We start from the raw sequence: 21302 nt of genomic DNA on the forward strand, positions 1-21302 counted from the left end.
AGATTAAAAAAACAAACAACAACAAAAAAAACGAGAACCCAACATTTATTTTTACCCAACAAAACTTCAATTGGGGAGCAAGAAGGGAGACAATTGATGTTACAGTGTTTGAAAGCGGGTTTCGTTAATCTTTCTTAACTTGCCAGTAATACCGATTCCTCCCAAACGACTCAGCCTGAAACAGGCAACTCATAATGTTAAACTTAGGTACAGTTACAGTTGACTGAAAAAGAGACTTAGAATGGAAATTATTATTATGCAACTGCTACTTTTTGCATTGCTGCCAGCGCTGAAGATGATCCTAAAAGCAGCCGTCGTCTTCTGATTGATTTGGTACTCTTCTATCCTTCTGTGGAATGACAACAGTAACCTCTAAATGATAGTATTGCTTGGACTTTTCCCATTTCTTTGTGCACAGGCAAAAAGAAATAAGTACATTTTACTCAAAGGCACAAAATCTTTGGAATTCACAGCATTTGGTGAAATCGAAAGTGATCAGATAAGTACCAGTTTAATAAATTCTGCTATGCATATATATCCCAATGGAATACACTGTGTTTTACTTTGGCAAAAGCAGAGTCCCAGCACACTTAATGCTCTGTTGTTTTCTCATCAAAATCTCTTATGCCACATCAAACAGGTCACTGCGCTGAAATCACAGCTACATTTTAAGTAGATTGTGTTCACTTTTTCAAAGTAGATTGCTTTAACTTTATGAATGCATCATAAACCAGGAACTCCATAACTTTGTATTGACACTGTTTTACTGTTGCAATTTACCATTGTAATGGCACTATTTAGGAAACAATGAATGAACTGCAATGAGATAATTAAGGAATAATCTCCATTATGTTGAAGTATACAAAGCAATAAACAGCTGCCAAAACTGATTAATAGCTGAAGACATCTAATCAATCTAATAAACCACTTATTGTAAGAATATAACAGCTTACGCTATGAGACATTTATCTTATTGATACAAACGGCAGTATTTTCCTTTCTTTAGGATGTAATATCATGAGACCTTGATTGTTCTTCCATTAAAGTCAAGGATAAAACTCCCATTGTGGGCCCAGGGTCAAGCCTTCACTGCGCTGATATCAATGAAAATAAATGCTTCCTTTTAATGTAGAACAGTTCTGCTAAAAAACATTTTTCCCCTCTATTATAAAACATCCTATGGCATTGAAAGGGGGACACGTTTTAGTGGCAAGGAGAAATGTCAGGAGTCATGATGAAAACCTGGATCTCCTGCTAGATCGTGCTGCAATTTCCTGCAAAGTATTGTTTTGTCAGCACCTCCACCTCCTCTCTGTAACACAGAGATGAAACCATTCACTTGTTCTAGGGGATTATTTAGGATTTAGTTCATGTAGCATGTAAAGAAACATAGATAGAAGACAGTGTGCAGAATTCAGAGTGTCTCTGAAGTAAAAGCAGAAAGGAAACAGTTTGGATTGCTCGATTCTGTCTTGTAGCCGGTACAGGAATGGGAGTACAAGTTCAGTTGAACTTCCCAAAGTTTAATTCTGCTCCCCATTGCTCTACCCATGGACTTTCTCCAGCTCCCAGTGTGCTGTCAATATTTGGCTTTTCTGCTCCTCACCTTCCACCGGAGGGGTGAGGGAGGCGGCGTCACAGCAGCAAAGGGACAAGCCCAGGGAGAGATGTCTCCCCCCAGCATATTTTTTCACCCCACTTCCACTTTATGTATCACCATAAATAGCAGTTCCCCTTCTAAACTAAAGCACAAAATTCCTTAATAAGCTGAACAAACATATAGCTGTTCGACCGCAGTTTTACGTCGTAAATTGCAAAAACAATCTTGCCAATATTTAAAACAGACGTAACACATTGGCTCAAGGTGAGTATCGTATTTGTTGAGCTTTTCATCAAACAAGATGTTTGTATCTCCCTATCCCTGCATAGAAAAGAGGCATTAGAACACGTTCTCTCTGGAGGTGTTTAAAAGACATATAGATGAAGTTCTTAGGGACATGGTTTAGGGCTAAATTTAGGTTATGGTTGGACTTGATGATCTTGAGGGTCTATTCCAACCAAAATGACTCTATGATTCTCCTACCACACGTTATAATGGCCCGTTCCTTGCACAGAACTGGAAGATGTATTTGGAGCTGGATGATTCTCAAAGTTGCCCTGAAGCAAACCCTTTGTCTTAACGCTAGTAGGAAGCTACTTCGGTTTATCCAAATACAAATGTTGATACAGAAACTCATATCAAATAATAACACAGGTATGAATTTATTGTTTCAGCAGGAGCTTCCATGCAAATTAACCCACAGATAATTAAAAATGCCTCCAGTGCCTGGGCGGGCAGGAGATCAAGCACTTGCTGGATTACAACACAGCCAGTGCTCTGATAAAGCTTCATAACATCTTAGGAGCAGGAGCTCTCAACCTGCACGGGTAGCAGGACGAATTCCATCAGCCGACATGTACGAACTCCTGTTCATCTGTGCCCGATCTAACCTGTGAGGGACTGTTTGCAGCTGTGAGACTCTCGTCTTGAGATGCCAAAGCTGAGCAGCAGGTCGGGACTTGCACAACTGGATGCGATGCAAGCAGTGGCCTCGCGCTCATTCCCTGTGCAAAGTGTTTGTCATAAGAGCAGGACGGGCAAACCTAAAAATCAAGTCCCAGAAACTTGCAATACTGGTATCTCTGCATGTACGGCTGCTTAGGGAGTGTTAGTTTTGTGAGAGAAGACACAGCCAGGTTTTGAAAGACTTTTTCTATACCAAACAAACGCAGCGATTTCAAGACTCACGGCAAAACGTTTAAACGTGTTGACCATAGGAATACACTCACCGAGAGCGAAATAAAGCCCTGGAATAAAGTAATTTTCCCCGGAAAGTAGATGTGGCGCCATCGCAGACTAGAAATTCCTCAATGCTGGGCTCCCTTTAAGGGAAAGCACCGCAATGAGAACAGCTGCTGCTGGAATTGAACAAAATGCTCATTTCTGCAACCTAGCTTGGCGGTCAAAACGCTGTATTTTTGCTAACGTTAGGTAAAACTACTCAGAGCCACATACATATTTATATATATATGTTTTAAAAATGCAGACAGGCGGTGGCTTTCTCTTTGAGGGAAAGTAAGATAGTTGAAACCAGTATTACTAAAATTCACACCGCCTGGGTCCATGCCAGCTACAGAAGGATTTTCCTCAATTTGGTTAATGGGATTTAAAATGATATTTGTCCTTTTTGTAGCAAGGTTGCAATAGAGGCTTGTATATACATTAGAAATACATTTATTTTTAGGAGAGAAAGGGGGTTGCAATTCCTCATTTACATGAAAAACACCACCACGCTTACTTGAAGGTTTGCCCTTTTAATTTCACACCCTGACGGCCCCACGTAGGAGCCGTTTTTCCTTCCCCACCATGGCGCCCCAGGCCCCGGCCAAGGCCAGGAGGGGCCGGATCCAGCTCCTGACGGGGCCACCGAACAGCAGCGCTGGGAATCGCTGGAAAGCCAGGAGGGCCTTCGAAGATGCTCTAGGGGAAAAAAAAAAAAATTTAAAAAAAATTTTTTAAAGAGTGTTTTCTCTGAGAGAAGCTGGTGATACCGCCCTCAGTACCTTCTAGTTACACACTCGCCTCTGAAAAAAAAAAAAAAACAAACCAAGAACTTCATGGCCACCTGTGAATATATTTCACCCCTCATTAACCGTAGCTCCCTCTCAAGACGCTTTACACCCGTTTCTGAAGGAAACCAGCCCAGCGCTGAGGCGGGACAGCCCCGAGCATGGCCGTGACGCACCAACGCCTTTTCCCGCCTCCCGCAGGCAGCTCCCACGTCCCCCCCGCCATGGAGCATGGCCACGCCCCCTCCCCGTGGCCCCGCCCTCGGCTCCGCCCCCTCCTCGCGGCGGAGAGAAAAGCCTTTTGTACGCAACGACAATAGCCGCCTCGCCCCGCCCCCTGAGGCCCCGCCCCCCGCCGTGGCCCCGCCCCGTTGTTTACCGCGCAGCGGGCCCCGGGCGCTGCCCGCTCCCCGCCTCCATGTTGGAGCGTCCCGCGGCGCGGGGGCGGAGCGGGGCGGGGCGCGGGCCGCGCCGGGCGGGCTGACAGGCGGCGAGCGCGGCGGCGGCGGCGACGGGGCTGTGGCGCAGCGCGGGGAGCGCGGCCGGGGCGTGCAGCGGCGGCTCGGCCCCTTTCCCCTCCCTTCCTCCCCTCCGCACCGCGCTTCCCTCCGCGCACGGCGGCAGCGGCGACCCGGGAAAGGGGGGAGGAAGAGGAGGAGGGGGCGGCCCGGGCGTCGCTCCGCCGAGCCCGCAGCGCTGCCCGCGGGAAGGGGGGTGGGGGGGAGGGAGGGAGGCGTGAGGGGGCGCGGGGATGAGATAAGCGCGGAGGAGGCGGGCGGCGGGGGGGGGTATGTAGGGAGCGCGGGGCTGTGCCGGGGGACGCGCTCGGGGGAGGCCCCGCGGGGCGGCTCAGGTGGATGCGGGGGGCGGTGTGAGGCGGGGGGGAGGCGGCGCGGAGGGGCCGGGGGCACTTCCCCCGCCTCGGGAGGCGGCGGCGGCGGCGGCTCCGGCGGGGTCTCGGGGTGGGGGGAGCGCTGCCGAGGGCTTTCCCGGAAGGGTGAATTGGAGTCTTTATTTATTTTTTTTTGTTAAGGGGGGGGGTTGATTCGCCTCCCCCCCCCCGCTCCCCGTGGAGAATTGGCGCCTGGAGGCGGCGGTGGCAGCGGTACCGGAGGGGCCCCTGTGCGCGGTGCCCCCCCCCCCCCCAGCTTGGCTTCGCTCCTGGAGGAGTTTTTTATTTTTATTTTTTTTTTTTAAACTACAAATCTGCATATTGATTTTTTAAACAAACAAACACCCCCCCTCCCCACCCCCCCGCACACAAGCCTGCCTCCGGGAGGGAAATAGCCAGGTGAAATCTCACTCTGTTTCCATGGACAACCCGTCCATTATCACCCAGGTGACTAACCCCAAAGAGGAGGAGATCCTGTCCTGCACTCAGGATAAAGGTGAGCTGCCTTCTCTCTTTCTCCTTTTTTATTTATTTTTCTTTTAGATTTCTGCAGATCGCTGCTTAAAAATGCACGTAGTAACAACTTGTGTTCTTCAGCGACTGTATAATCTGGGAACAGAGAGGGGCTTGTTGGGGTTGGTGGTTTTTCTGGTTGGTTTTTTTGTGGGATGAAGATATTTGCATGAAGGTCTCTGGAGCTGCTTTGCTGGGGTGCAGCTGGGAACTTGTTACGGTGTTTAAACATAGGGTTTAATCGGCAGTTCTTTAAATTAAAATACTCCTGTTTCTTGAGGACTTCGTAAGGTTGTCACTTGGTGCCCTGGTTCGAGGATACCAGTTTTGCGTGTGTTGGAAGGTTTTGAAGTCTTAGCTTTAAAGGGTTTTTTTTTTAAAAAAAAAAAAAATTGTGATTTCTCCCTGTTTTCCTCTATTTCCCCCCACTTCGCATTTAAGAATCTGGGGAGCTCTCAGGTTTGTTGTTGGAGGACACTTGTGCGCCTGGGAAAGAAACACGGGCTACTTTGAAAAGCTGGCTCTATTTACTCGGTAGATAAATAGTTGTTGATTGCGCAAGGCGTCATGCTTGGGTTGCGTTTTCCTCTAAAATAAGATGAATCCGGCCTGGCCAAACGAGCTGCTTTCTCCTCCAAAGTCCCAGAGGTTGATGGTTGCCCTTAACCTTGTTTCCTTTTGGAAGCTTGGGGGAGTTTTGGGCTGTAAGTGGTTGTGTCCTTGCAGAGAGGTGGGGGTGAGTGGTGGGGTTCCAGTTCTGGGGAGCTGCTCGTGGATTTTGGAAGTTATTTGGGTGTTGGGTTCATGCTTTGGTACAGGCAGTGCTGGTAAAAAGGGGAGAGAGGACAGAAACTAGAGCGTGTGGTGGTGTTGCCTGGTAATAGACCTCGAGTCGTCTTCTAAAAAGGGTAGATTGGTGTATCTCCCCCTAAAATCGATGCTTTTAGTATGCAGAAAGCTTCGATGTTTGTGTGGCTTGTCTTGTAAATAGCGAGGGGTCCTGTATGGTTGGAGAAGTTGCTCCCTGTTACTTTGGACTGAAGGGCTGGGAGTGAAATCTCTGTCTCCTCATCTCACCGATGCTGGTTGCAGGAGGAGGTAGATTAAAAAGAAAAAAAGCCGTCAGGTCGGGAGGTGTTTGAACGAAAAACTGTGGGTTTTTTCTCAGTACAGGAGTGCTCACATTGCCCTCTTTAATTCATATCACTTGTCAAGTGATGCTTCCACCGCGAGGCCTTGTTTATCTCAAGAGATTTCTGATGCTTCACTCCGTCCTGGTAATGCTGAGCATGGGGTATCGGCGATAAACAAGGTGCTGGTGCTTTGCCTGCGATGCCTCCTGGTTTGGAGTGGATGTACGTGATACCGTCCTCAGATGTTGTTGTGGTCTTAGCAGCCTATATTGTTGTATGTTCTGTAGGGACTTTGTTAATATTGTTAGCAGGTGGTTGTAATTTTAATGTTAAAAAAAATAAATAACAAACAGTTGAGACAAGTAGAGGAAAATTTGACAGCTCAAAATGAGAGTGAGCATCTACATCAAACAAGTGTCTTCAGAGTCCTGGGTCCAGCGAGCGACGCCGCGTAGCAAAAAAAAAAAGCCCATGCATTTAACTTGCATAACTATGCAGTAACTTGCATAATATGCATTGTGTTCTTGCCATTGGTTTGTCTTGGGCAGAAAATCACGAGGGTCTTAATTGCACAGCGGGGGCTTTTCGGGCTGCGTGTTCACAAGGGTGGGCTGGGGAGAGGAGTGGGAGGGTGGTTGGAGTTGGAGACGAGAGGAAACTTCAGCATGGCCTTAATATAGGAGCTGGATTCATGTATTTAATGTGGTTAAAGTGCATGCTTTGGATTGACGATGTGCTCTGCGGCGAGACTCGAATCGCAACTTTTGCAGAAAAGGAATTGCAGGTTTTTCGGTTGCGGGCTCCTCGCTCTTTCCTCCTCCGCTACAGGTTTTCCCACAGCTCCAGGTACGGAGCTTGCGAAAACCCCTCGTGCTCCCTGCCTTCCTTTGTGGCCACATATCACATCACCCCCTTTTCTGTTAGATTTCCTAGCAGTTTTAGCAAAGGCTTTAGATCTGGCGAGCTACGAGAGAGCCCGAAGCCCAGCTGGTGAATACAGACGGGTTCTTGCTGCGAGAGTGATGTTTAAAGTGAGTCTTTGTCACAAATTCAGATCGGTACAAAATGGCTAACAAATATATTAAGGCCTGATGAATTAACTCTTTATTACACAAATACAGAAATCACCTGAGCCCGTCTGCTGAAATTTTGTAATACAGGGAATTGCAACAGCACTGTACTGTGTGAGCAAAGGCTGCCCGGTGCAATGAAAACGGGCTTTTTTCCTCCAAGTTTGGTGTTTGGCTGCAGAAATATGTTCCAGGGAACTAAGTGGCTTCTGGAGTCTGAGTTTTCTTTGGGTTTTTGGGACCTTCTGTTGGTGTTTCTTGTGGAAAAAAATGGATATTTTTCTTGTTGTTTAGCTTGAGAGAAGCAGTTTTACAGTAGCTGAGCAACTGCTAAATAATTCATGTGTATACCTTGAAGTGTTTGATTTTTATATTTTTTTTCCAAGGTGTTTTTTTTTAAGCTTTTAATAATCTGTCTGTGCAGCATTTAGCTGGTTGTTTGGGGTTTTTTTTAAGTGTATTTTTGTTTTAAAAGGAGCTTGACTTACAGTATATGCTTATGCTCAATTTGTCTTGTGCCAAGGGAGCGTGTTTGGCAAGAACAGAGCTGTTCTCTGCTCATGGGACAGTGCTGTTTTTAGCTAAATAACTGTGTTTTACAAATAAAAACACACAAATATTTTCTTGCTAATCCAGATGTATGAAAAATTAGGTTTTTGGGTAAGTGAATCTGTGACAACTGGTTAAAGAGGAGCTTATTAACACTAAGGCGGAGTTGTTAACATTTAGTTTTAACAGTAAAAAATTTAGAAGGTGGAAAAAACCAGATCTTGGTACAAGAACCATTCCCTAATATGTTGCCACAGGGTGGTGCACTGTATTTGTCCGTCAGAATGAAAGCTGAGCATGGAAAGTTGCTACAATCATATTTTATTGTTATTATAATGTTTGCTCTCAAATACCCGTTGATGTTCGTGCTCCTGGAGGATTTTAGTCCCTACCTGTGTCGTTAAATTAGTTCTGGGAAATAGAAACTTGGGTTCTTCCTATTGGAAGCGATACGTAGGTGATTAAAAATATTTGGAGCACTGAATTAATGGAGAATTTAGTATCCTGTTAGTTTTTAAAGTAATGAAAATACTAGTTCTGCACAGAAATACTTTATGTTGTGGTCATTTGGTGCGTCTGGAAATTGGAAGCATTAACAAGGCTTTTAGTCTCCATTTTAATTTCAAGTTACATGTGTGAAAAGGGGTTTGTTGTATCAGCGATAAATGTGAGCAACTAAGAAAAACATGTAAAGAAAAACTATCAAACTGAAAATCTGAGTCTCTGTATTATCAGTTCTGCAGATAAAATCAACTGTTTATTTTATAATGACGGCATTTATTCTTATTAATTAGTAGAACAGTGACCTCTAATGTGAAATCTATACAGTTAAATCTATAGAAAACAGTGCGGTGCTGACAGGTCTTTGCAGGGAGCGGAACGCGGAGGGTGTGATCGTGGATGGGTAACTTCCAAAGAAGTGAATTTCCATTTTTAACCTACATGTTTTAATTTGATCCCCATAACTGATGCAAATTCTTGGGTGTTTCAGGTTGCGGTGGTGGTTTTTATCTCTTCAGATGCATCTTTCTTGACTTCTACAAAATTTGTCTGTCGGCTTGAGCATCTATTTTCAGCTGTTTAGAGTACCTGTATGTTTTAGTGCCCCTACAGAAGTGTACTTTCTTCTGCAATAGATTGTTTGGAAAAGGTTCACAGTGGAACCTAAACCATTATATTTTTTTAATGAACAGTATAGCTCACTGAGGATGTTTTTGTGAGCAGGCGAGCTTTTTTGCCTTGCTTTCTTTCAAATAATATCGGAAAAAACCAGCAATGAGACCACTATTTGTTATCGTTTAAATTAACAAGTTCTTAAGATCTCAAGTTAAAAGCCAAAATAAGTGTCTTTAAGTGTGTCTTCAATAAAAAGCATTTTGAAAATACATGAAAACATTGAGAATATTATTTTTTGCCATTACATCATCAAGATTTAGAGTACTCAAACACTGGATGATGTTTTAATGTTTAATGAGACATTATCTCAACAAATTTTTAAAATATTAACTTCAGAATTTTAACTTCCAAGCAGCGGTAAAAAAAAAAAAAAGGATGTGGAAACCACTTCAGCACTACATTGGAATGTGAATTGCTCACAGAGGGTAAAATTTTAAATCATTAACTAATGACATAGTTGTTACATGAAACCAGAGGAACATACAGTAGGTTTTATGTTCCAGGGAGGCTGTAGTAACCTGTAGTAACCCAAGGTTTGATTTAGAGGAGCAGTTAAAAAACTGAACTGGGGTGGTAGTAACGTGAATGATAATTTTCATGAATATCCAACATTCAGTCCATGTCTATAAGCTGCAGCATTATTATTTCTTCATAGCGTGTGTCATCTCAAATTCACATTTGCTTTAACGCAGTGGTTTAACTAAAGTGTTCAGAAGTTTAAAAAGCCTTTAAAAAAACCCCTGAAGTTGACCTACATTTTGTCAATTCGGTATTCAGGAATGCAAATACTACTTTCTGAGATAACCGGGAAAATGCCGCGTGATTGATGCCACACGTCGTCTTTCAGAATTTAATCGGAACGGTGCAAATAAGGCTCCAGATAACGGGTCCGCGTTTGTTTCCTTAAAGTGATATGGAACTAAAATGCTGAGAAAGCGAAAGCTGAGAGGAATGAAACTCCCTCCTTGGGTCAGCGGTGGTGGGTGAAGTTGTTCCCGTTTGCCTGGTAGATGGGTTGAACTGTGGGGAGCTTATTTTTCCATCACGCTTAATTTATGAGTTTTACTATCTTGTAAAAGTCATCATTTGAACGTGAGAACGGTTGCAATTAGTTCTAGCCTACAATTTGTATGTATGTTGCATCTTAAATATTTGATGTGTCAGCAAGTACACCTCTGTTTTCCTCTAAATTTTGAGTTGGAAGAGCTGTTGGCAATGATCACCATGGTTGGTGCCTAGTATTACATTTTTCCATTAAGAATCCAGTTTCAGGCAATCCTGGATATGGAAATGTTAACTTGGGGAGGGAGTTTGTCCATTACTCAACCCTACCCAATGGAGAATTTCAGATGGATGTACTTCGAACTATTTGTGAAGTGTTTCTGTCCACAAGATTTAACATTTTCCTTTTTAAAAAAAAAATAGGAAAATCAAAGATGGGCCTGACTCTCTACATTCTTCCTTAGGCTTTTAACCACTGTGTGGATCAGGAGGGGAAGATGTGGCTCATCCCTCCTCCTCCTCCCTGCCCAGGGGATGTGTCTTGTGGATGCATGTAGGGCTGGGAAGGAGAAGAGTCCTAGAATCATAGAATAGTTTGGGTTGGAAGGGACCTCCAAAGCTCATCCAGTGCCCCCCCTGCCATGAGCAGGGACATCTGCACCAGCTCAGATTGCTCAGAGCCCCGTCCAGCCTGGCCTGGGATGTCTCCAGGGATGGTTCATCCACCACCTCTCTGGGCAACCTGGGCCAGGCTCTCACCACCCTCAGTGTAAAACATTTCTTCTTCATGTCTGGCCTGAATCTCCCCTCCTTTAGTTTAAAACCATCACCCCTTGTCCTATTGCAACAGGCCCTGCTAAAAAGTCTGTCCCCATCTTTCTTATCTGCCCCTTTTAAGCACTGAAAGGCCACACTAAGGTCTCCCCAGAGCTTCTCTTCTCCAGCTGAACACCCCGACTCTCTCAGCCTGTCCTCATGTCCTCCCTCTGATCATTTTGCTTCCCAAGTGCTCCAGCCTGTTTGAGGGACAGCAGAGGGTACCATCTCCTGGCTTGAGAGCTGCTGAGCCCATATGGGGACTGATAGTGGGAGAGGAAATAGATTTAGGGTCTGCTATGGAGTCCCAACCTGCTCTGACCCTGTCCATCCTCCTACTGCTCCTGGGCGGTTCTTGCTCTCGTGGTGAAGTTGATGGGTCTGTGTCCACCTGGTTGGGTGGTTGTATGTGTTCTATATCCCAGTTCATAAGTATATCCAGAAAGGGGCAGGAATCTTCAAGAATGAAGTAAGAGAAGGGTAGATAGACCTAATGAGCAAGCCTAGTTAGATGTTTAAAGGCCACATCTGGGTTGCTAGTAAGGATTGCGTGCTATTTGATTCCTCAGTAGCGGGGACCTGGCTGGAAAATCTCACAAAAATACTCAGCAGCATCTCTGAAGTCTTCATGTGTCTGTTCTATTGAATGATACAAGATAATAGAAGAAGGTTTTTACATTGATGGTGTTGAAACCCTGGCCCAGGTTGCCCAGAGAGGTGATGGATGAACCATCCCTGGAGACATCCCAGGCCAGGCTGGATGGGGCTCTGAGCAACCTGAGCTGGTGCAGATGTCCCTGCTCATGGCAGGGGGGGCACTGGATGAGCTTTGAAGGTCACTCCAACCCAAACCATTCTGTGATGATACTGATATAAACTGTATTTTCAGTGCTTGTCTTCCTGGCCAGGAGGCTCGAATAGGGTGATGTGGTATCAGTGGGTTTAAATGCTCTTTATGAGGGGCCGTGCTTGCAGGCACAGAGGAAGGATTCATTTTCGGTTGTAATGTAGCCAGAGATGTTTTTAAGAGTTTCACATTGCAAACATTCATCTTCTGTAAATTCTGCTTTTGCTGGAGTTTAGCAGGACTTGGCTTTATTTTTACTTGGAGAGGTTAAGGTGTAAAATGGACATAGATGTGAAATATACAGAAGGTGTAACTAGCGTCTAAATAGATCCAAGTAAAAATGTGCTCCACGTGGTCTACTGTGGTATAATTTTGGCCTTTTTTGTGTTTCTAGAATGTTTGCTGTAAGACAGAATCACCAAAGTGAGTCCTATATAGTCCAGTCCGCTCAGTACCAGCTGCTACTGTGTAACATAGAGAGTAACAGTGAAAATACAACTTTAGTCCAATGAGCAGAGAAAGTTCTGTGCATGGTGTTGGGCCAAATCTGTAGGATTTATTCAGTGTGTTATCAAAATGATCACTTGCGTAGAAGTGCCGCAGCCTATTTTTCTTTGTACAAGATAATAAAGTGTGATTTATAAGAAAAAGAAAACCCCATTATTAAAAGTGATTGGCTGTGCTGGAACCTAGAATTCTATTATCTAGAAAATTTATTGTGAGTTAAATCTGAATAAATATATGGTAGACTTTGATTCTAAGGATGCAGTGGTTTTTTTAAAGAGTTTTTTTTTTTTCTTGATTTCTTTTTGCAAGGAAGATCTATTACTCTCTTCTGAACCTTTATTAGTATATTTAAAGCCTGACAGATGGGCAAATAAGATCCTGCAGGTTATATTTTGTATAGAAGAGCAACCCCCAAATGAAGGATGTCTGATCTGTCAAAAGCTCCTGTGTATGTAACTTTTTAAAATGTTTATAAAAATTCAGGGCAGTTTTGTAGGAAACAAATATTTCCTGAGTGTCAAGCTGAGGTTACGGTTTGTATATTGATGGTTTTGTTTAAAGTCAAGTCATCTCTCATAACTGCTCAGCCAGGTCTGTCTGTTGTTTTCTGCCACTGCTGCAGAACCTCCGGATTTTCTTGGTAGAAAGTGATATATTGATTTTTATTCCCCGCCGTGCTCTCCCCCAACTTTTGCCTCCCGAGTTCTCCTCCAGAATTCCCAGCAGAATTCGCAGTAAAACTCATCTCACTGTTTCCTTGGCCGCTGTAACCAGCGGTGGAATTTTAAACTTTCCTGTTTGTTTGATGATTTGCAAAGCCTGGTCCTTTCCTGGCCTTTGGGAGTCAGAGGAGAGATTTGTCTCCAGCTCTTTTGGGGTAGATGGACCAGTTTTCCATCTTCATACTTGTCAGAAAGAAATTCTGCCACAACGAACGATATTACAGTGGACATGCAGACGAATAAATGCATATTTCTCTGAAGTAATATTAAAAGAATATTTATGAAGGTGTTAATTTTATACGTAGTTGTTCCAACCATGCATTTAACAATTTGCATGCTTTATTTTTGTCCAGAAGAGCTGATTTGTATGTACGTTTCTGAATATTTACATACCATCATTAGATACCCATGCATTCACGTGCATGTGATTACTGGGGATCTAATTATCAGAAAGGTTTGGTGAAGTTCAGAATTATGAGCGGTGATTTTGAAGCTGTTTTGCAGTCTAAGGTTTGCTTGAACTGTGAAGTTGGCGATATTTCCTAGTAATGGTTGAGATAGGAGTATTCTATTCTGAAAAGAATGGTCAATATTTGACGCATTCCTAGAAGATATTTAATCATTGATACTCGCTTCAGCCAAGCACATTGAAAGATCTAATATTTACCACCTGGAGAGAAAGGAACTTTTATGGTTATAAGGGATCTCAGCATCAATAAACCTTCACGAAAGCATTACAAATTTAAAAAGGCTTACGGGACTTCGTGTAAACTAAAGCTAAAATTCACCAAGTTCTGCCCAAGTGGCTAAATAGCATAAGATCAGGAGAGACATTCTAAATGTTTAAGTCCCTATTAAAATTTAGGAAGATAAAGGTCTTGATCTTGGGTCTGATACAGGATCACCGCTGCCGTACAGCAGCTTTGGTTCATAAACCCAAGATGTTCATTTCTTCTTCATAACAATTGGTTAAAAACCTTTGAGTGAATGTTGTGCTGCATTTTAAGGGAGGAGCTGCATGAAAAATAACGAATAAAATAGTGTAAGTATGCCAGGGCTATTTCCACAGCTTCAGAACTAAAGGCAGAATATCCCATTGGGGTAAAAGGAAGAATTTGCTTATTTATCCTACAGGTGACCTGGTGCAATCCTTGAGAAGAGAGTTGCCAAAATAGTTAATCTGAGAATTCCTAGATGGGATTAACTGACAGCAATTTGCATTTATTATAATAAAAGTGACCTTACGAAGGTACTGAAAAATAATATTATAAAGGCACTGATCGTATGTCAGCATATGAATTGTGTGTCGCACATCAGTAGGGGAAGGAAGGGGAAAATATCTTTACATAGTGACCAAGTGAACATGTCAAGTGTCTGTGCTTATATTTATTGTGAGCTCTCACCACCAGTTTTCCTTTGCTGGAAGGTTATTCCCTTCGCCAGGTCACTTGTTGATCAGCTGCCAATTCTTGTGACTTTTGATGATATGAAGCTGATTTTGTTGAGAATCAGTAAGTTCAAAATGACTTGAGAGTTTTGGAAGTGGGGGGTGGGAGGATGTTATGTTAGTTGGGGAATTTAAAAAAAAAAAAAAGAATATTGAATGCAATCTACAGTGCAATTCATTTGCTAATTACACATTGACATAAATTGAACAGTCCCAGAAGGGGGTGGTTTACAACATAACTGTAAAACAATTTGCATCTGTGCTGAAGTCTGTGCGTATCCACAATGGGACGAGATTTTAAGTGGATTTGTTTAATCAGGTTTATCATGAGTACGTAGTTGTGGGACTCCTTTTTCCTCGTGTTTCAAAATCTCGTGTGTTTCTGGAAGATTCCCCCTTGTGTTGAGATTAAAGGTGTCAGGGCAGTGCTGGAGTGTAATGGAGAAGGAAAGTGAAACCTAAAAAAACCCCAAGAAATGTCCTTCTTAATTTTAGGGTGGATTGAATACTCGACCGGCTCCAGATTATCATGATAAAACTGACAGTTTAATGCGAACTGTGCCCTGAAATACACATTTTTTTTTTTTTCCTCCCCATAAGAAATCTGAAATGCTTCAGTAAATTCTTGCTGTCTGTGTTAGGGTACTAACAGCTTAGACACACTCCTTTAACTAATATTACTATTCTACGAAGAACATTCACTGTTAGTATTATGATAGTTATGGCTTTTCCTTTCTATAAGGATTTCAGATTTGTTGGTGCCCAACAGTTGCCGCCACTTTTTCTTTTGTAACCATGACAGGAACAAGGATAAAAATGTGAGGAGAGGGGAAAAAAGAGAATCAAACTTGGCAGTTTTGAAGCGGGAATCTGTTCAGGTCTCATTCCTGTATTTACTTGTACTGTTACTGCTGCATTTTGTTATAAATTACCTGTTTAGCATCATTCTGGCAGGCGAACGAGCTCTGAGAGCAGAGTGGTTTTAAAAAATGTCACTACATCAGTTGTTTCGCTAGTGATGGATTCTTTTCAATACCTTTAAATCCAACAGTTGTTTATCTGAAACATAATAACTAAATGCTGTTACTGTCTCATGTTATGGAACTGTAACATTATTAAAAGGAGAAAAATGAGCTTTCAGACAAAACCCGCCCCGGATGCAAAAAGTGACTTCAGTAGATTCCGAAGTTCCAGATGCCCCTGGATCTGTCACTTAGGGACTGTTTCCATGAGGTGCAGAGTGACACTTGGTGACTACAGAAAAGACAAGATCAGGAGGAGGTTTCACTTTATAATTTCTGTTCAAGGTGTCCTTTCAGCAGATGTCCTAAATAAAGAGAAAGACTTGGATATTAGGAGAAATTTCTTCCCAGAAAGGGTTGTCAGGCATTGGAACAGGCTGCCCAGGGCAGTGGTGGAGTCACCATCCCTGGACGGGTTTAGAAGATGCAGAGATGAGGTTCTTAGGGACACAGTTTAGTGCCAGGGTTGGATTAATGGTTGGACCCGATAACCTTGAGGGTCTTTTCCAACCAAGGTAGTAATATTGGCAGGGATATAAGCTGTGAAAAGAAAACGAGTGATGAAAATCTCAGGAGACAACCTTGTGGTGATGGCAGGAGGATTTTTAGCAAGACAACCTGGCACTCGGTCTGTACAAAACACACTCCAACCCTTGAGAAAGTGGGACTTTAGCCTACAAGGAGATGCATTTGTTTGAGTAATGTTTGGACTAAAACACACAAGTAGCACTGGTTTTGTTTTGGAAACGTCTTCAATGGGTAGAGAAGGAAGATAAGAGTAAAATACGGCTGGGCTGACTCATCGTAGGATATGCTGAGATAGTCCTGAATTCAACGTGGAAAGGTTAATATCCGTTTAGTTTAGGCTTTGTTTATTCTTAATGTTGTGGATGGGAGGGTGTTGGAATTAATTTTGAATAATTCAATAAGTCTGTAGGTAAAAAAATAATTACTTTTTCAGCAAACAGTAATGCATCTTCTGATTACCAGAGTGCTTGTTTCTTTGGGGTGTTTTTTTTGGTTGTTTTTTTTCCTTTACTAATGGTGCAAGGTTGAAGTAAAGTGTTTGTAATGGCCACTTTAAATTACCCATTGGAGTCAAGGTGGGAAAACAAAACCGATAATTTATGGCTTTGTTCTTAAACTATTTTTAGGTAACTGTCAGCCCAATACGTGCTGCTCTTTAAGAGTAAAAAAAAAAAAAAAAAAAACCCTTTGCAAATTTTTCGTATGATTTCTTAAGTCCTGCTGTAAGTGATGTTTGTATGATGGCCTTCAAGTAACAAACGGCTTTATCTTCTGCTACTGAGGTCAGTAAAGATTTTCATTTGGGGCAATAATGACACAGTTTTGAATGGATAATCACTTGGACTGGAAAACAGGTTCACAGTTTTCACCTTTTGAACAGCTGCTGAGGTGCTAGTCTGGCTGTTAGGAAGTGTTTTGCAGGAGTAAAGAGGATTTTTTGCTTTAATTAAGACGGCATGTGAATCTGTATACTATATGTTCAGTTACAGAGCTGATAAAATGTTGCAATTGTGGAAATAACCACCAAGCCCATTAAGCAGATGTCTTTGAAAGCACTTTTGGTTTTGCTTTCTATTTTGTTCTATGAAGCACCCAAACATTTTTTTTGTACTGGAACAAAATAAACACTGACTATTTTCCTAGCATGTTAAGGTTCCTGTTTGGACCCAGTGTTCAGAAACACTTCTTTTTAGTGAATCCCAAGTTTACTAAGTTGTAAAACACCTATAAATTCTTGTGTTTTCCTTGTGAAGTCCATGTGGGTTAACATCTCTATAAACAGTTGTCCTGCCTGTGAAATAATCATAAAAATGAGCAAAAAAGTTGAATGTGAACACGTTAAATCCTTGATTTGTGTTCTAGTGAAAGGAAGCATCAAGTATTTATTAGAGAAGTCACATTTTAATTCTTCTAGAAAAAATTATGGAGGACTCAGACGCTTAAGCTGAAGATACTTTGGCAATTTTTAGGTAAAACTGAGCCCCAGCACCCTTCCCTTGGGAGAGCATCACGTCTATTCATATCTCTTCCCCAAGGTTAAATCCAGCCCTTGGAACAGTCCCAGGAAATCATACCAATGTGCTTCCAAACCGTCACCCGCCTTTCGGTCCAAGTGGCCAAATACGCCACTTTTCTTGATTACCGGGAGGGCCACATATAATTATTGTGTGGAGCCAGGAGGCGCCCCCGCGCTCACTGCCCGTTGCGAACATTGCCCTCCCTGCTGACTGATTTATTTTCTTTTTTTTTTCTGTGTTTATTCACAAATGCCACCTGCGTATTGATGTCAGCATTTCGGTCCTTTTGGAGGAGAAGCTGAGCCAGATGTGCTGTTGTTCCTGTTGTTGGAGATGCTGCTAGTCTTTCATGCTGTTTCTCTTAGAAACAAGGCGTTCTGCCGTCGCTGAGATTTTAAGTGCAGTCATTTGCCTTGCTTGGAGGAGTCCTAAATAATGCAACTCTTAACTATCTGGTATAACTTTTTCAGTCAAATACTTGAGCTGTTGCAAGCAATGCTGGAAATGTTTTCACATCTGAAAAATGGAAATGTTGCTCTTTGTTGCCAGGTGGTCAGAAATGGGAGAATTTTCCTTGCTTTGGCTGATGGAGTTAGAGGTCAAGGTGTCTTCCATTTCGTTCAGTGCGTTTGAATATTTTTCCTTTATTTTATCAAAAAAAAAAAAATCTCTGATACTCAATAAAAATTAACGTGGTTTTGTCATTTGTGCATGTAAATAAGGTGGGTTTGTTTTAATAATTGGTAGAGGAAACACAGGCGTCTATAGGATGCAGTTGACTGCACTGTTGCTTTAGGATGACATGAATTGTGTCCTGGAGACTCCAGTAACAGTAAATGAAGCGTGCAGAGGTTTTTTTCTGACCTCTGTGCTTGTCTGTGTGCAAAGATCATAGAATCATAGAATATTTTTGGTTGGAAGGGACCTCCAAAGCTCCCCCAGTGCCACCCCTGCCATGAGCAGGGACATCTGCACCAGCTCAGGTTGCTCAGAGCCCCGTCCAGCCTGGCCTGGGATGTCTCCAGGGATGGTTCATCCACCACCTCTCTGGCCAACCTGGGCCAGGCTCTCACCACCCTCAGTGTAAAACATTTCTTCTTCATGTCTGGCCTGAATCTCCCCTCCTTTAGTTTAAAACCATCACCCCTTGTCCTATTGCAACAGGCCCTGCTAAAAAGTCTGTCCCCATCTTTCTTATCTGCCCCTTTTAAGCACTGAAAGGCCACACTAAGGTCTCCCCAGAGCTTCTCTTCTCCAGCTGAACACCCCGACTCTCTCAGCCTGTCCTCATGTCCTCCCTCTGATCATTTTGCTTCCCAAGTGCTCCAGCCTGTTTGAGGGACAGCAGAGGGTACCATCTCCTGGCTTGAGAGCTGCTGAGCCCATATGGTTTTAGTTTAAAACCATCCCCCTTGTCCTATCACAACAGGCCCTGCTAAAAAGTCTGTCACATCTTTCTTACAGGCCCCTTTTTAGCACTGAAAGGCCGCAATAAGGCCTCTCCGGAGCCTTCTCTTCTCCAGGCTGAACAAGCCCAGCCTGTCCCCATAGCAGAGCTGTTCCAGCCTCTGACAGGTGGAATTGAGTTCAAAATCCAAATCTGACAATCCTGTCACACAGCTCTGGCGTTTGTCCGCCCCAAGATGTAACCAGGGATACGGCCTTGCAGAATCCCCCCGTTTAGCGTTAGCTTTTCTTCTCCAGGGAAGGAGAAAAACAGGGAAAACTTGGCACAAAAAAAAAAAAAAATTCGGCAGTTGTTGGTGGTGTTCTGCTTCTCTAAGTTTAGCAGCGTTGGGGGTGGTTGTTAAAACAAGCTTTTGGATTCTGAAACCCTCCGAGCAGCGTTAGGTAACGTGGCGCTTCAGCCGCGTGAGTCCATCCGTGCTGCAGCTTCCAAAGCCAAAACACCCGGCTGAATTTAGTCGGTCGTTTAGGCAAGACTTGTGTAGTTCGCTCACCGATAACCTCCTGGCAGTGTATATAAATTGCGATTTGTGGAAGTTCCGTGTCACGCTGAAGTTATATCGCTCTATTCCACAGCGGCAAACCGATCTCAGCATCAGCAGGACCTTGTTGTTTTGCCTCTGTGGAGAAACTTCTTGTGTCTGTTACGCAGCCGGGAGAACAATATAGAGGGTTATGGAAAGGCCGCATTATTCCAGGGGCCTCTCTGATGCTTTTCGCAGTTTCTATAGGATGTTAACAAATGTCCCATTGGAAAATGCTGCGACTGAATTTGATAAAACATTGCCTTTTGTAATTCCTTCTCTGGATTTTTGCCAGCCGGCTTCCCGAGTGAGTACCACCGACACTTTTATATGCTTACCCTTCAACGTTTCCACAAAATCTGTTCTAATTAAAGAAATATACTTGCAAGATCATGGTCCTTTGCATAGTTATTTATGAAAAGGCTTTGATAGAAACTTTTATTTCCCTGCACTTCCCAAGTCTGCAGCATCAAAGGGAAATCAATACTCTGTTATGGAAAGGGAAGAAGATTCATCTGGGGTGGTCGCTAAGGCCTCTGTGGAAAGAAACAGGGTCCTGTTGTGGAAGGAAAGGGAGAGATCACACATACATGAGTGACATTCTGATTGGATTCACCTTGTTGATAGTCCAGGGTACGGCTAAGGAAAAAAAGAGCTCTAAAATTTGCATCCTGAAGTCCAAAGTTAGCATCCCATTAAAATAATTGGTATACTTTTAACATGTATATTCAGGAGAAGTGCAATTTTACTGCACTCATAGCAAAATGAAATGTTTATAGCTCTTTAGAAATAAGACTGTTTATGTATTTTATATGTATTTTTTTTCCTATAAATTTCATTTGACTTAGACTTTCAGTGATTTGGGTCTTGGCTTCAGCTGCTCTCAGCAGTGGAGGGAAGGACGGTAGTGATGGAGACACTTTGGGCTATGAAGATGCTGAGGGGTCTGGAGCATCTTTCTGACGAGGAGAGACTGAGAGAGCTGGGGCTGTTCAGCCTAGAGAAGAGAAGCTGAGAGGGGATCTCATCAATGTTTATAAATATCTCAAGGCTGGTTGTCAAGAGGATGGACCAGACTCTGTTCAGTGGTGCCCAACGACAGGATGAGGGGCAACGGGCACAGACTGAACCACAGGAGGTTCCATCTGAATATGAGGAGAAACTTCTTTCCTTTGAGGTGCCAGAGCCTGGACCAGGCTGCGCAGAGAGGCTGTGGAGTCTCCTTCTCTGGAGACATTCAAACCCACCCGGACATATTCCTGTGTGATCTGCTCTGGTGACCCTGCTTTAGCAGGTGGGTTGGACTGGATGATCTCCAGAGGTCCCTTCCCACCCCAACCAGCCTGTGATTCTGTGAGACTCCTTTTCAGAGCTGCGTGGCCGTGTCTGGGATGGGAGTTCTGACCAGCTCTGCCCGTGGGGTTTCCCTCCTCCTCACACCCATCATCTTCCTCTTGGGAACTTAAAGCTGTCGTATTTTGGAACCTTGTCTCATCCCACAGGCACTTGGCACCTGGGCAGGACTTAGTGTGAGCTTAAGCTCTAGCTCGAGGAGAGTCATCTTAACACAGGTACTTGCCATGTGTTTTGGGTTGTGGATCTTGAATTTACAGCCAAGTTTAAACTTCCATTCTGAAATTCTACTTTAGGAGTCGGATTAAATCGTTCCGTAAGCTCAGCTGTGTGCTCAGTGTGACTTTAATGGCACTGATCTGTGATCGTAAGGATAAAATTCAGCTCAATGCTGGATCTTGATGCAGCAAGCATGGTGAAAGTTTGCAATTTAGTAAATATTTACGAGGCATTTAGCAATTAGTGAGATGCTAACGCTTCTCACCCTTTTTCTGTGATCAGTGATTAGCAAGGTGGTGTTTTATTTCGGTTTATTTCTACTGCCAGGCTATGCTAGTGCTTGTTCTACCTCTACTGTTAATGTCCCAGGAAGAAATTAAAGGGAATGA

The 21302-nt window shown here is 43.3% G+C and overlaps 1 protein-coding gene across 3 annotated transcripts in view; it reads left to right on the forward strand.

Annotated features, from left to right (window-relative positions):
• Window positions 1–4545: 4545 nt before the first annotated feature.
• CTDSPL (CTD small phosphatase like) overlaps window positions 4546–21302 on the forward strand; it is an 85120-nt gene continuing 68363 nt past the window's right edge. For all 3 annotated transcript variants that reach the window (XM_065627341.1, XM_065627342.1, XM_065627343.1), the window contains exon 1: window positions 4546–4997. In XM_065627341.1, the coding sequence (XP_065483413.1) occupies window positions 4922–4997 (76 nt within the window). In that variant the 5' untranslated portion in view covers window positions 4546–4921. The remainder of the gene's footprint in view (window positions 4998–21302) is intronic.

Source organism: Caloenas nicobarica, chromosome 2 (assembly GCF_036013445.1).
Source record: "Caloenas nicobarica isolate bCalNic1 chromosome 2, bCalNic1.hap1, whole genome shotgun sequence".
NCBI lineage: Eukaryota > Metazoa > Chordata > Aves > Columbiformes > Columbidae > Caloenas > Caloenas nicobarica.